The 16429-nt window shown below is 36.5% G+C and overlaps 1 protein-coding gene across 2 annotated transcripts in view; it reads left to right on the forward strand.

Moving 5' to 3' along the window:
- The first annotated feature begins 1213 nt into the window (after window positions 1–1213).
- STXBP1 (syntaxin binding protein 1) overlaps window positions 1214–16429 on the forward strand; it is a 49106-nt gene continuing 33890 nt past the window's right edge. For both annotated transcript variants that reach the window (XM_072429463.1, XM_072429464.1), the window contains exons 1-3: window positions 1214–1362; window positions 14874–14923; window positions 15984–16065. In XM_072429463.1, the coding sequence (XP_072285564.1) occupies window positions 1326–1362; window positions 14874–14923; window positions 15984–16065 (169 nt within the window). In that variant the 5' untranslated portion in view covers window positions 1214–1325. The remainder of the gene's footprint in view (window positions 1363–14873; window positions 14924–15983; window positions 16066–16429) is intronic.

Here is a 16429-nt window from a genome sequence, read left to right on the forward strand (position 1 = left end):
TGATAATTGAGGAATTGAAGTGTAATGGTGAATGTTAAACATTTAGGTAGAAAGAGGATTTGGGCTCACAAATGGTTTTGAGAAAAAAAATTGTATTTAAACCCAAAACAAATACACTGCCACAAAAAACAAATACCCTGGCTTGTATCTTGTTTTTATTGTTATCTCTTTGCTATCAGGGTATGTGGCTCCCCTGTATTTAAACACAGTAAAGCCAACAGGTAATGGTGAATGTGTAAGCGTACTATAAAAGGTTTTCAGTGGAATGTGTCTATAGCTGCGTACACACTTCCAATATTTATCTTTAAAAACGACACACATACAACCGATCATCCGAAAATCATTCACAAAAAAGGATCATTCACAAATGAATTGTGGAAATGAACGCCCGTCACGGCGGATCTAATTGGCCGACGTTCGTTCGCTATCAGTGTACGGTCGTTCTGTGATGGTGCATGTGTCTGCAATACACTTTCTCCTTTACATGTCACTCCATGCATATTCGTATCTAGCGTGTGTACACTATTGGTGGATTATATTTGAACGATCGTACCGTTACAGCATGTACAGAATTGTGCACAATATGATGGTTTAAATATAATCGTGCATAATCGTTGATCGGTTGTTTTTTGATAATTATTGTGTGTACCTAGCGTTAATTTTTCCTATAGAAATCTATTTATAAATATAGACAATTTGCTGCAAGAGGAGACAGAAGGAAATTGCATACAATACAATTGCATACATAAATTATAAGAGAGCAATCTTATATTACATATCCTTATGTACATTGCATCAATACAATTGCATACATAAGTTATAATAGAGCAAACTTATAATATATGAGCAATCTATATATTTGAACGATCGTATCGCTACAGCATGTACAGAATCGTGCACACTACGATGGTTTAAATATAATCGTGCATAATTGTTGATTGGTTGTTTTTTGATAATTATTGTGTGTACCTAGCTTTAATTTTTCCTATAGAAATCTATTTATAAATATAGACAATTTGCTGCAAGAGGAGACAGAAGGAAATGGCAGGACAGAAGGGTCCTGGTGACACCTGATCCAATATGTCACCCCACCCTAATGCTTTCTCCTGCAGCATCCCCCTCCCTTTATGATGCTTTTTCTTCCTCTTGTGTGGTCAGCTGATGTGATCCCCATCCTCTCCCTTCTCTCCTCCTCCTCTTCATCATCCTCATCATCCTCCTCCCTGAGCAGTCTCTCCTCCCTCTCCCCTGCAGTCAGCTGACAGCAGATCTCTCTCCTCTCTAGCAAGCTCCTGGATCGGATTTAGCTCTTGGACCGGGTCAGAATGGCACCAAGCGGACTCAAAGCAGTGGTGGGAGAAAGTAAGATAAATCCTGTGCTTATAAAAAAATGGGGTAACCCCCTAATGTCCTATTTATGGGTGATGTGCATGTCTGTGTATAAGACCCCTCCCTGGCTCCTGCGGATATATGGCTGCATCATGCACCAGCTGCATCCCTGCATTCTGTGCCATCATCAGTCTTTTTGCTTTATGCTAGCAAATGCATTTATTAGCTGGTACCCCATCTATTGAGCAAACACCCCTAAATCAAGCCAGATATACCCCATGACATGCTGCAACATCAATCATCTCTCTACTCCTCCCTCCTACTATCACCCCATCCTTTCTTCTCCATCTTCCTCTGCAATACACCTATCTATCTGCAGCCAGGGCATATTTATTCCATTAATAAAAGAAGGAATGATAGTATTTCTATATAGTAGCAGCTTCTAGTAACATACTGGCATCATTAATCATAACCCCCTAGCTCCACCTTTTTTTCACCATATTGCCTCTCCTAGTCACAGCATCAGTATAGCTTGTCATTTTTATTATCTGTCTTCACACATCACCCTATTAACCCTTTCAATACCCCTCACCCATTCCCCCTGGGGGTAATTACTTCCATCGCAATCACTGCACAAAGGGGTCACAATTGGCCCTTTGTTATTTAACCTCTGTCTGTGGAGGACATTGCAAGATAATGTTGGGATATAGGTAGAATTATTTATACCTGGGTGGCTTATTCTGCATCAATTTTTGGTTTCTGAAATGGTTGTAGATGGTACATGATGTGGATAGTTGCAATGCCATGCATTAAAGATATATAGATGTAGACCATTGCATCAGTACAGTTACATACAAAAAAATTATAATAGGGCATTCTTATAATACATATTCTTATGTATCAGTATTGCATCAGTATGGCTGCATATATATTTTATTAGGGCATTTGTATAGTACAAATCTCCAGTGCAGTTGCATACATATAATATAACATAGTATTCGTATAGTACAAATCTTCATGTATATTGTATCAGTACAATTGCATACATATATTTTAATGGGGCATTCATATAGTACAAATCTTCATGTATTTTGTATCAGTACAATTGCCTACATAAATTATAATAGGGGATTATTATAATACATATCCTTATGTACATTGCATCAATACAGTTGCATACATATATTTTAACAGGGCATTTGTATAATACAAATCTTCATGTACATTGTATCAGCACAATTGCCTACATAAATTATAATAGGGGATTGTTATAATACATATCCTTATGTACATTGCATCAATACAGTTGCATATATATATTTTAATAGGGGATTCTTAAAGTACAAATCTTCATGTACAATGTATCAGTACAGTTGCATAAATATAATCTAACAGGGCATTTGTATAGTACAAATCTTCGTGTACATTGCATCAGTACAGTTGCATACATAGATTAAAATAGGGCATTCTTATAGTACATAGCTTTGTGTAGATGTGTATATAATAATATACAATATATTTATACATTGATCATTTTATACATAATACACACACTTGGATTCATTCAACAGAATTGTTAAATATGTGTGTGTTTTGTGTAGGTGGACACAGTGTGACATATGATGCATGCTGAACAGATGTCCCAGTACATAATTTATTAGGTGACGAAAGCGTGTTACATAGGCAATTTTATGGTATTCATAGGTGGAGGTCATAAGGAGCAGCTATGAGGATATAGGAATATAGCATATGCTGACCCCCAGCATTCTTCATTGAGTCTAATGAGGGTATTGTGAAGTATCCAAAACAGACAGCAGCACATTAATGGCCATTTTGTAGATAATATGTGTCAATACAGAGAAGATGCTGCTGCTACATACTGATATAATTTATCATATATATTTTTTTTTCCAAAAGAGCTTATACAATGGGGCTGATTTATTAAATAAATCTTATCTGTTGATTTACCAAGGTGAAATATTACTTTGCAAAGGATATTTCACGTAGCATAGTGAACATGGGGAAAATGCACGCTGCAAAGAATACCCAATCATGTAAAAGGAATTCTTTAAAAAAAATAAAAAAAAAATTTAAACAAAATTAGTATTTCTACTTGCACATGATTGAATGTTAAAGTCAGCAAAGCTTTATTTAATTTACAAAGCTAAGTGAAATGTCACATGCGAGGGGATATTTCATTATGGAATGTTAACAGCCTAGGCTCCTTTGGAAAATAAACCCTAATGTGTTTGTAATGTTTTACCTTTAAATAAAATATTTGTATTGTTTTTAGTATTTGTAATTTGTAATTGTTTTTAAAATATTGTAGAACTGCTGTTGAACATATGCAAACTCATTATAAAAAAAAATAAAATACAAGCAGAAAAGTAAATTTTTTTATAAATAAAAAAATGAAAAATAAGATTTACAAAATGATTTTGAATCGCAAAAAAAACAAATGATTTTTGTGCTTTAGATAGCAAATATATGACCATTTTTTTGATTTTCTTTAACAACGCAGTCAGTTGATAGAGCATGTCACTTCCGCTGACATCACCCTCCTTCTCCTCCTCCCATTACCTGACCAGGTTTTAGGCACATCCTGCATCTAAAAGTGAAGTCCTGCAAAGGAAATGCCGTTTTCTCCCACATTCCAAAAACATGGGGTTAGGTTAATTGGCTTCCCCCCGAAAAAATGTAACCCTAGACTGTGGTATTGAAATAAGGTAGGGACTTTAGATTGTGAGCTCCTTTGAGGGACAGCTAGTGACATGACTATGGATTTTGTACAGCGCTGCGTAATATGTCAGAGCTACTGGACATTAATAATGCGCACATCAGGGTGCCAAGGCCAATTCTGAATGGTAAGGCAGTGGGTGGGTGTTGTCAACCTGGAAAAGGAAGTGACAGAAATAGAATTTTAAATTGTTATTTTATTAAAAACACTACCCTTGTTAGGTGTACATACTGCCTTTCTAACAATATTCAACTTCACAGGGTTTGGGTTTAGATACAATTTATTATTTTAATGCTTTAATGTATTTATATTGTATTTGTTAAATAGCACTACATACCATCAGAGCTTACAATCTAATGTCCTCATTGCAAGTCTATGTATAGCTGATTCTAGTTAAAAATCCAATTAACCCAATAGTAAAACCTGAAAAGGACAATATATAATGTCAAATGATACAACATGGGGTTGACCAGTTGTGTCCCTTAGGTTCTTATATATATATATATATATATATATATATATATATTTATTTAAATATGTATATATATATATATATTTATTTACAAGCCCACAGAATTATAAAAAAAAGTATTTAAAAAGGGATTTATAGCTTTAATCTAAACAAAATGTGATGTGAGCTGGCAAACAGAATCCTGAGACAAATGGATCAACTTCAGTTCCATTGATTTTCAATTCAGTCAATTTGTTTGATAAAAATATTAACTATAGATCAAAAATCAATCAATCATTCTACCACACACCACAATTGATGCACGATTAATTCGTTAGTATTGATTCTTTTTAATTGATCAATATTTACATTGATCCACCCAAATCAATTTCACCCAATCAATCTCTCAGTGAATGAGTGTAAGCTTATGTATACATGCTCCAAAATGCACCCAAACAGATTTAATCTACAAATTTCAAAAAACAGATACTTGTTCAATGTACAGAAATTGTTTTGACTTCATCAAATAAGGTTTTTGGACTTTATTCTTGATCTTGATTGCTTTTGGGCAATTAAATTTAGAAATAAATATATCATTCATAGTCAGTAAAATATGATGATCAAAATGTATATGGAAAATCAACCTATGTATGTAAATTGACAGTTGCATCAGGTGAGCTTCATTGCAAGAATGATTGGGTGGAATTATAGTATAGTAGTATATCACTATTCTTTTCAATCATTTATAAGGAGTCAATAAGGAATTATTCATGCATCGATTTTGATATAAAGTTGATTGATAGATTGATTTTCCTAAAAAACAGTGGTCAGCATACTATATTGTATTTGTAGTCTGCATTAGTAAAGGAACTCATGGTAATGTGGTTTAAATAGCCCATGTTCTATATAAAAAAATATGCAAGACCTAAAGAAAAATGTTGACCTAAATATAATACTGTTTAGGCTGAAAGTTGCAAATGAATTAGGTTGATGGGTGGAATTTGGCACACAATTGTGAAATGATATCATATAAAGACTTCATTGGCAGCTGCTAAGGGGAAACTATTTCTATAGCATTGCTGTTTGCATTTTTTTGCAAGCAAGAGAAAAAAATATTTTGTCTGCATACATTCAATACATATATTTAAAAAATATACAGCCTCTAATTCAGTGCGTGGTCCAACAAACACAGTAAATAATCTGTTTTTCAATTATTGAATCCAACTTAGATGTTATCTGGTCGGGTAATGTTCTTGTTACAGACGCAGTGCTTTTTGGACACGTGCTCCTCCTGATACTGCGCATGACCTTGCTATCTAAGGGCAGGCAGAGCAATCACATTTTAGCTATTAATTTCACTTTTGAGCAGACCTCAGTATGTTGAATCACCAGCTTTAACCTTTGATTTGATTTAAGGGTATTTCATTGTAAGATCTAAAAAAAGAAAAAAAATCTATACGTTTCACCAAATATAAATCTACAGAATGTAGGATTGTGTTGTTAACGGTTTATTGGGGATTTAGTGTTAGTTATTAAGGTAGGTATATTTGTGGTCGGGAAAGGTTTAAGAACCACAAAGCTTATGTTTCAGTTTGAGGAGAGGATGTATCAATTCAGAAATCTCCTTTGTGTGCACATCTAAAAGACAAGACTATATGTTAGGAATAATAAAGGGCATATTTTCTTTTTTGTTCCAAAGCTCTTTGATCACATAAAGCAGTATCTTGAATTTAGATTTTTACATACATATACAACAAGGTAGTTATCCTAATTATTAAAATGTCAGTCAAGTTTCACCAAAAGAGAAAAAAAAACGAATTGGGAACCTTCCATCCACAGAATTGTATACCTGTATTTGATTCAATAGAAAGCAAAAAAAATAATATATATATATCATGCTCATTCCAGATGCTGCAAATTGACATTGCATGCTGTTAATAAAGCGTACCTAAACTCAGAATTTCACTTTACATAAAGGTTTTTTTTTTAAGTGCAACAGTCTTTTTTTTAAAAAAAGGGTGCCGCAACGCCCCCTAATTTGTGATCAAGAATGAATGGGAGCACAAAGCCTCCCGGAATACCTCCCCGGAGGCTCTTGGGTGCTCCTTCTGCGCATGCCCGAAGAAGCCCTTTCATCAAAAGCGCTAAAAAAAGCTGATCTCAGCAGCAAGTTTTTTCCCTAACTATGTCACCCAATTTCGCGCCTGGGTCGGGTGACATAGTAAGAAGAACTCGGAAGAAGAGGAGAAGATGGCGGCGACTGGAGCACCGGCTCGAAGATGGATACTGGGACGAAGCAGGACCTGATGGAAGAGACCTCCGGACCGATTTACTACGCTGTGGGATTAAAAGTAAGTGTATTTTTTTTTGTTTTGGCCGTTTTTGAGTTTAGTTCCTCTTTAAGTCTGCAATCTACCCTAGAACATGGATCCTTCTCCATCTTTGACTTAAGCTAACCGTATATTGTGCAAAGTTTTTGTATGTTAATTGATCGGCAAACCAATTAATGCAAATTAGTGTATTTAAAAATATGATGTGATATGATATGATGGTTTTGGAATTGTAATGCAGATCAGATATTGAACAAGCGGATGGTCCATCAAATACTTATAGTTTGCAAGAAAAGGTTGAAATAATTTGGAACTACAATTGAAAAATCCTTTGCATAGTGTTTTCCTAGCATTACCCAAATGTACTCCCCTAGAGTAGGTGGTACTTGTAAGCTTTGAGCACCCATGTGCATGCCATTTATCAAAGCTAAGTCTCATGGGAAGGGACCTGAAAGATTTGACTTAGCTGTACTACCAAATCTGGGCCTGCAGTCAGTACTGCGAATGCTAGCAAGACACCTATGCTTCACATACCATTTTTTTTGGGGGGGAGGGGGGATCATCTCAAAGTGCACCCCCAAAGCTAAAGGGCTGTGGCAACATAACAAAGGGTCTACACCCACTGCCTTTTTGTCATAGGGATACTGGCTGGCATTACTTGCTGCTATTTTATGATGGGGATGGGACATTTTTTTAAATTTACCCTAAAAATAAAAAAAAACATAAAAGACTGGTGCAAGGTTTTATTTGGTTGACAAAAAAAAAAAACAGAACTGTGAAATTTATTAAACATGCCCCAAAATAGTAGCCTGTCAGTAGTCTCTAAATGAGTAAAATACAATGATTTTAAAAGCCAGACACCATGTGATTTAGCTTGCCTAGAAATTAGAGGGGAGATGGAAGCAACATTTGTTTCACCATAGCATAGCAAGAAGTAGGTATTACTTAAAATAATGCAAAAACTTACATATGCTCACAGAATTATGTAAAATGCAGAAGTTAATGATAGACCAGCAATGTGAGACAGCTGTGTCATCCTCCATATATCACCATGCCTGCTTTTATTTACTCAGCTGCACACAGAAGATACAATCTGAAAGTGCTTGCCATGTCAAATAAATTTGCACCTAAATTGTATGTAAACCCACACTAGAATCTCATAAACTTAATCCTATTTTTGTCATTTCAAATATTTTTTTTTTATTTTTTTTTAAATAATGTCCGATTATCCTGCCACCTAGTTCAGACCTTTCCTTTCAAAGGGTGACAAAGTTTACAATTGTCTCCCAATTGTGCTCCTGTGTTATCTCACTATCAAACAGGCTTCTGATGGAGGATACTAGTGTTCTCTTTTTAGCACAAATATGGTGAGGTGGTTGCAGCAGTAAAATGTAAAAAGTTACAATGTAAAAAGTTATAAAAAAACAAATCAAAAACACTATGGTAGCTTTATTACTTTCTATGTTTAGGCTTTTTTTCCATATATATATATATATATATATATATATATATATATATCAATCATCTCTTCGTGTGTGGTTTAGATGATCTTTAAGGTTTACTAATCTACTTAAGGGTGGCCATATGTAGCCCAGTAATCACAGGTGCTTAAATAGTCCTTGGGGACAACATGCTCTTCCAAACAGGAATGCTTCTTTTTAGGCATTTAGCATTAAGCTGGCCTATAGCATTTTAGTAAAATAGATACTAGAAATGATTGAATACCTAATCTTTTAAAAAAACTATTAAAATGTGGCACTCTTGATTGTTCTGTGATGGGGAATGCCTGTTCTTTTGCAGATTGAGCAAGTAGGAACGGAAGGTGATTTGTACTGCTTTGTACTTTGTACCGTAAAAACAAGAATACTACAGGGAGTGCTTCCTATTCACCACCAGCATTGTATATTATTATTATTATTATTATTATTAATAAACAGGATTTATATAGCGCCAAGATATTACGCAGCGCTGTACATTAAATAGGGATTGCAAATGACAGACTAATACAGACAGTGATACAGGAGGAGAGGACCCTGCCCCAAAGAGCTTACAATCTAGTAGGTGGGGAAATTTCACACACAAAAGGATGGGAGATATGTAGTGTGGGAAGTAGTGATGGTTTCAAATGACAGAAGAAGCCGGGTAGGCAAGTTTGAAAAAATGGGTTTTGAGCGCTCTTTTAAATGAGCAGAAAGTAGGAGCAAGCCGAATAGGATGAGGAAGACCATACCAAAGAGTTGGGGCAGCTCTAGAGAAGTCTTGTATCCGTGCGTGTGATGAGGTTATGAGTGAGGAAGTCATTAGTAGGTCATTGGGGGAGCGGTGAGAGCGGCAGGGGGAGTATTTTTTTACCAGGTCAGAAATGTAAGTGGGACAATAACTGTGGAGGGATTTGAAGGCAAAGCACAGGAGCTTGAATTTGATTCTAAGGTAAAATGGAGGACAATGAAGAGAACTACAAAGAGATGTAGCGGAAGAGGAGCGGAGGGAAGGATGGATGAGTCTGGCTGCAGCATTCATAATAGATTGTAGAGGAGAGAGTCGGGTTAGTGGAATACCAGCGAGAAGGATGTTACAGTAGTCCAGGCGAGAGATGATAAGAGCATGTACAAGGAGTTTGGTGGTCTCTGGGGACAGGTAGGGGCGGATTTTGGAGATGTTGCACAGGTGAAAGTGACAGGACCTGGAAATGTTCTGAATATGGGGGGTAAATGAGAGGGCCGAGTCAAAGGTGACACCAAGACAACGTGCCTGAGGGGAGGGCCGAATAACAGTGTTGTTAACAGTTAGATATATGTCAGGGGGGGATTTGGAATTTGAGGGGGGATGATGATGAGTTCTGTTTTATCCAGGTTGAGTTTCAGGAATCGGTCAGACATCCATGATCTCAATTACATGTTGTTAAAAAATACCCCCCCATATTTCTTTACAATTTGCAGTGTTATAATAAACAAAGAGAAGCACTCCTATTGGCCGGTGATTTTGAAGGAGCACTCCCTGCTAAATTTAAAACAAACGTTGGATGGGACTTCAAAAAACAGCAACGCTAGTTTTGCACAAATCTGATGGATAGGTAAACCATTGGTATCAGAGAGTGAAAAATGATAGTGTATGTCTAGATTTAGGAGAAAGAGTCCTTATACACACAGGCTGAGGAGTAGAGAACATCAATGTCAGCCCCAGGTTCCAAAGATTCAGGGAATCGTCCATTGTTCTTAGGGAGACATCTGCCTTCCAATTTAAAATGAGCATAGCCTGTGTGTAACTATTGTAGGAAATATAGACTGTATGCTCCCAGGGATTGTGATTGGGTCTAGAAGACCTGCAATGTGCTGCAGAACTTGTTATCACCATAAATAATGAAATATCGTGATCATCAGTTGCAAGCTATGGCAGAAAAAACAGTTGTTGTGGAGTCACGTCTTTAGAACACAGTTTTATTAGCCTTTCACAACCTCAGCAGTGACAGATTGTAAGTAGTTAATCAGCTTGTACTCAAAGGACACAGCAATTAATCACTTGCATAGGCCGTCTTCCTTTGTTCTGTGCACCACAAGGTTCACCAGTGCAGGAAAACATATGGGGCTGTAATGTTTGGCTTTAGGTGTGGAGATCCGTAAATAAACCCAAATAAATTCAGAATAATATTCTGCACTGACAATATCCATGTCTTTTATTCTTTATGAAGAGCCACCATAATCATCATTAATCCACCAAACAATGAATGTAGACAATATTTGCTTATCCTAGGGTTCATCTTTGAACATATTACACATATACTACACATATACTACACATATACTTTGAACATATTACACATCACTGTACGATTAAATGGGGGTTGCAAATGACAAACAGATACAGACAGTGACACAGGAGAAATGGACCCTGCCCAAAAGAGCTTACAATCTAATGATGTGTGGATAGGATTGTCAGTCATCAGAAAGGGCAAATGTAAACTGTTAAAATTGTTGAGGATTCCAGAAAAGTTTCTTATTTAGTGGGAAAAGCATGCAAAAGGAAAACATTATTATTTAATTTGGAAACTTGCTAAAGTAGTTTAAAAGTGTTTTTGTACTTTAAGAATGGCAAGCAAATTGTGCCTATGCCCCTCATTTGACATATTGTGATTTATTCAGGAACAAGCACAATTTATTATTTAATGTAAGTATTTTTTTTAACAAGAAATGTAATAAAGCAAGGGTACCTTTGATCAATATCAATACTGTATATCAAAATATTGACTGAACATTAATACATAATGGCCATTTTTTGCTGAGCAGCCACATGTATTTGCTTTGTATTGCATTCTTCTTCTGAACTGGCACTTTTCTTTAATATCCCAGATTGCCAGCTCATCTCTGTATCCTTCTTTTTTATGAATATAATTTTCATTTAAGACCCCAAGGCCTCCTACAACATTCCTTGCAAATGTGAGATTCTGTGCAAAATATTGTTACGTTGTTTCTAAACCTCAATTTAGAACCTAATCCATGGGAAGCACTCCTGTTTTTAGAATTGATAAGCAAACTTTAGCAAGGATGTTTTATCCATGATGTGTTTATCAATGAGAAACATACTGAATTTTTAGCAGAAATATATGGTCAATTACAGTGGATTTGCTTAGGGTTTAAGTTTATGGTGCTCTGTGTCTTCCAATGCTTAGGTTAAGTGCACACGTTCAACAATTGTTGTTTGAAAGTATCTTTTACAATCCTTTCCAAGGACAAACGACTACAGGATGCAAGAACGAGTGCTGTACATACAGCTCTATGTACCCCACTGTGCTCTCTCCCCTTCACTTGTATTACGATCATTCACCGTCCATCATCCGTGGATTGGCCAGGACGGTGGTTCGGACGATGGACAACGAGCGCTGTACACACACCAGATTCTCATCCAATATCAGCCCTGAGCCGATTATCGCACCAAAACCATTGCACGTGTGTACCTAGCCTTACTCTGAGCAAGCAATCCATTTGTGCAGTTTGATGTTACCCACATTTGCTCACTGCCCTGTTCTTTTACCTTTCCCTCTTTAGCACCCCTTTTTTTTCTTCCCCATTTTTTATGTTGGTCTCATCTTGAATCTTACTATTTTCCATGGCTGATCCAGCCAAATCTTTTTATTTTTCCTTCCAATATGCAGTTTCTGGTTTATGACGTTACCTGATTATTTAATGCTTTTTAAAACTGTAGTGATTGGAGTGTTTTTTCCATAGAAATTTAACTCTGAGAATGCTTTTCTGTAATATTGTTTTTTAGCCATGTCTCTTAATGAAATATTTTTATTATGTGATTGTATTTCCTCTAAAAAAATACAATGAATTTTGTAACAGAATTTGTAACAAAAAAAGAAAAACATCTCTCTGTCTTTATGAATTATGAGCTTTTGCTGGGTGGACCATGCAGAGAAGAGCTTATTTTGTTATGTTTTGAACCCAATAATCTTGTAATATACAAAAATAGTAAAGTACATTGTGGAATATGTCACAGCCCAGTGAGACATTGAAATTCTCTTTCCCTTCCCCAGTAAGCAAACAGACATGCATGCTAATATTCTGGGAATTTGCAAGTCGAAATGCACAGCATATACCCACAGGTACCATTCTTATCTAACAAACTCAACTGATCACAAACTCCTGAATCAAATAATTAATTATTAATAATTTTAAATCATGGGCAATTCTACTAGTCCAATATGTATACTAGTCTATATACTAGTCCAAGTGGTTCCTATATATATATATATATATATATATATATATAATTTTTTCTTTTCAACAGCTCCACTTATTTTCAGCTTGCATTTTTGAATTTAAATGTGCTTGGTTCTGATAATTAATAGATACAACATTGCTGCAGTAATCCCAGCTGTGTTTAAATTGTAGGGTTGAGCTTCTTCTTTCCAAGCACAGAAAGTTAATAGTGCTGGAATGAGGTCATATATTAACATATATCCAATGAATCTGTAGCTAACTGTGGTTGTTTTATTTATGGGGCGTTGTATTCCATTGTTTTTATTTCATGATTATTTCATGATTATAATGATCATATAATAGTCAGGAAAAAATGATCCATCTTTCTTTAAATAAGTAGATGCCATCCAGCAAAAGCTCTCAGTTAAAAAACAGACTGAATGGGCAAAAGTTCTTTTAAATGTGTCATAGCTCTTTGGTGGCCAGGACAGGGCCAACCCTCAGTTTAGCCCAACTGTGCCAGAATTAATTGCAAAGGGCGGTTAGAAAGGATGGACTTTAAAAAACCTGCTTTGATAGACATTACCTACCACCTTCTGAAAATGCCTCTTTTCACACATTTGCAACACAAGCAGATTTTGGATTAAACTGAAGGTTGGTGTTGCCCTGCCCACAAATGAACATACCCTTTAGGACAGACTCCATCCATTCTGTATGTTCAGCTCAGGGCTAATATTGGATGAGAATCTGGTGTGTATACAGTGCCTGTCGTCCATTGTCTGAATTCTGGCAGATCCACGGATGCTGGACAATGAAGAATCGTAATGCAAGTAAAGGGGAAAGAGTGCAGCGGGGTGCCGCTTTCTCCTTCTCTTGCTCCCCTCTCAATAGAGCAGAACGGTGGTGTATGTACAGTGCTCATTCTTGCATCGTGCAGTCGTTTGTCTTTGGAAAGGATCGTGAAAGATCCTTTGCAACGTCAAATATTGCACATGTGTACATAGCCTAAAACAACCCTGTACTTTGTTTATACAGCCTAAATGTTATCTTTGGACCAAAGAGGGTAAGGAACTTTACCTTAAGGTTACTTATCTCCCACTTATCCCCCCCACTGATCTGTTGCTGGAGCTTATGGCATTTGTTGTCTTGCCACATACTGAATAATACACTTAAGCTGCGTACACACCTGCAATTTTTCTCGTTGGAAAGGATCTTTCACGATCCTTTCCAACGAGAAAAGACTGCACGATGCATGAAACACACGGCAGATTTTCGCCCGATAATTGGCCGATACCGATTATCGGGCGAGAAAAATTTGCCGTGTGTACGCAGCTTTAGTAGTAACCAGAAAGAAGTTAAGTATTTGCTCTTTACCCTTCTTTGCCTCAAATCTAAACCTGAATAGGCAATGGTGCAAACTCACCTTAAGGAAAGTTGAGTAAACTTGACTTGAGCACAGCCACAGTGGTTTTAGAATCCATGATGATGGATTCATCTACAGTTTGATGGGGCAAACAAGCTGGACACCTTGGTTGCATCAGTAGGGGGTATGTAAAAGCTTTCCAATAGTAATAAAATGACACCTCACCAAAAAATTTAGAAATTGGAAACCTTATTTAAATATTGATTCTCTGTACCGGTATTATTTGTCCGCACAGTTCTAATACTGGCACATACTGGTAGTCCTAGTAGCTGGCATGTACTTTACATTGCCAATTTATTCTGCTTGCAGTTGTGCATCTTGATTGCCCTGGATTTTACTGGTTTGATACGCTGCTTCTCAGTCAAATTCAACCAGTGCTCCCATCTGTGTCTGTTGGGCTATCTAAGGGGTATTGTGTGTTGTACATTAAATAAGGGTTGCAAATGACAGAACAGATACAAACAATGTCACAGGAGGAATCTAGGACCCTGCCCAAAAGAGCTTACAATCTAAAACTTGTCACCCATCACTTCTTTCATTTTACATTTGCTCATTCTGTGTGCATACCTATCCCAATGAGGATCCTTTTATACATTTTTTGTGTAGCCCCACCTTTCTAAAGACTTGCTGTTTACAGTGACCATGTTTTTCAATGACCAGGTCAGTGCGGTTTTGTGCACCGTTCAGTACTAACCAAATTTCCAAGAAGCAAAGTGGCTTGAAGAATCAACAATCACCCAATCGCGTTTTGCTAGCTTTCTTCAACCCCTTTTTTGGTTTTACACCATGACCCTATATATTTTTCTGATTATATTTGTTATACATAATTATGTATAGAAAAATAAGTTGACGTTAGATGCTCATTTTTATGATGTATAACTAAAATTGTAATTTTCTGTTGCAGAAATCATGCATGACGTGATCAGGAAGGTTAAGAAGAAAGGAGAGTGGAAGGTATTGTCCCATAGATTATTATTCTGTTTAATCTCACAGATGGGAAGTTCACTGCAGCTTAGCTTTCAGCCTTCTTAGTTGGCCTTTTAAACCTTGTCCATGGAATCAGTGAAGGATCAGTGAAGTCATATGGCACACATTGGTCTCATGGCATCATTTGAAAGCGGACACAGGGCTATACCTGATTGATATGTGCTATTGAGCTTAATATTTTTCTCCCTGTGCATTTAACTGATAAGGTTTTATGTCTGTGCCTCTGTTAGATGAATGGAAAAAGTAGTATCTAATCTGGAGTAGCCTTATGAAAACCAGTGGCATTTAAAGGCCAGTTTAGTGGATATTTTAGCTTTGAGATGGCATTTTGGGTTGAATTACTCAGGTATTTCTTTGGTTTATTGAAGATTCCACTGACATTAATTTCTATGCTTGCCAGAAAGCCATTAGGAATGTGCAACTCTCTTACAGCACAATTTCTCTTTGCATTTTTTACATAATTTAAAATCTACAAGGAGGGGGTATTACAAAATTACACATTGCATTGGTAGCACCTCTGATAGCTAGTAGTGATTAGTCACATTCAGCTGGACTGAATATTCAATCTTAATGATATTTCTCCATTCTTCCAAGTAGCTTTCTTTGGTCTGATTAGGAAGGGGTTGGGGCAGTATTTAATCATGGCGACTCAGAATTCCAGCAACAGTAGAAAATCAAAATCTAAAGTATGGATGGAACCTTTTTGGACACAATGGGTATGCAGAGGAATATTGGGCCTTCTAAGAATGCTAAGTGTCTAGCTCTCATAACCTCACTTTGTGAGTCGATGACCTGGGGAAAAATGATAATTACAGAAATACTGACCCATGTGTTCCGGATCAGTGACTCAGAAAAGCTGAAATAAATGCCATAAGTAATTTGAAAAGTCCTTTTTTGCTCATGTTATTTTATATTTATCATTAAAACAACAGGGGCCCAGTCTATGGTTACATACTGTCCCGTCCTTTCTTTTACTTTTTAATTTATTTGCAACTTCAAATGTTTATTTTTCTGTGTATATTTGCAGGTTCTGGTGGTGGACCAACTGAGCACACGCATGTTATCATCGTGCTGCAAGATGACTGATATAATGACTGAAGGCATAACAAGTAAGAAATAGGAAAGGGTTGATTCTATATACAAATAGTTGGGGCTTGGAGATAAAACACCAACAATAAACAATAAAAGTTGCTGCTTTACAATAAACTTCATGAATACATGTAACATAGGTGAGAATCAGGTCCAGGTTTGTTCTTGTCATTGCCACTAAGTGGTTCCCAAACATTAGAGTGTAGCTGGATGTATTTGTACAATCCAAACATTCACATACAGTGAGACCATTTGGCATTACCAACACAGTGCCTCTAAAAACTGTGTTGCCAATTCCGGTTAGTTCTCCCTTGCTGGAGCACAGGTAATCTCTATGCTTTGGGGATGAGAAGAGGGTTAGGTGTTTTATAGTCCAGCAAAAGA

This window comes from Pyxicephalus adspersus, chromosome Z (assembly GCF_032062135.1).
Source record: "Pyxicephalus adspersus chromosome Z, UCB_Pads_2.0, whole genome shotgun sequence".
NCBI classification, from domain to species: domain Eukaryota; kingdom Metazoa; phylum Chordata; class Amphibia; order Anura; family Pyxicephalidae; genus Pyxicephalus; species Pyxicephalus adspersus.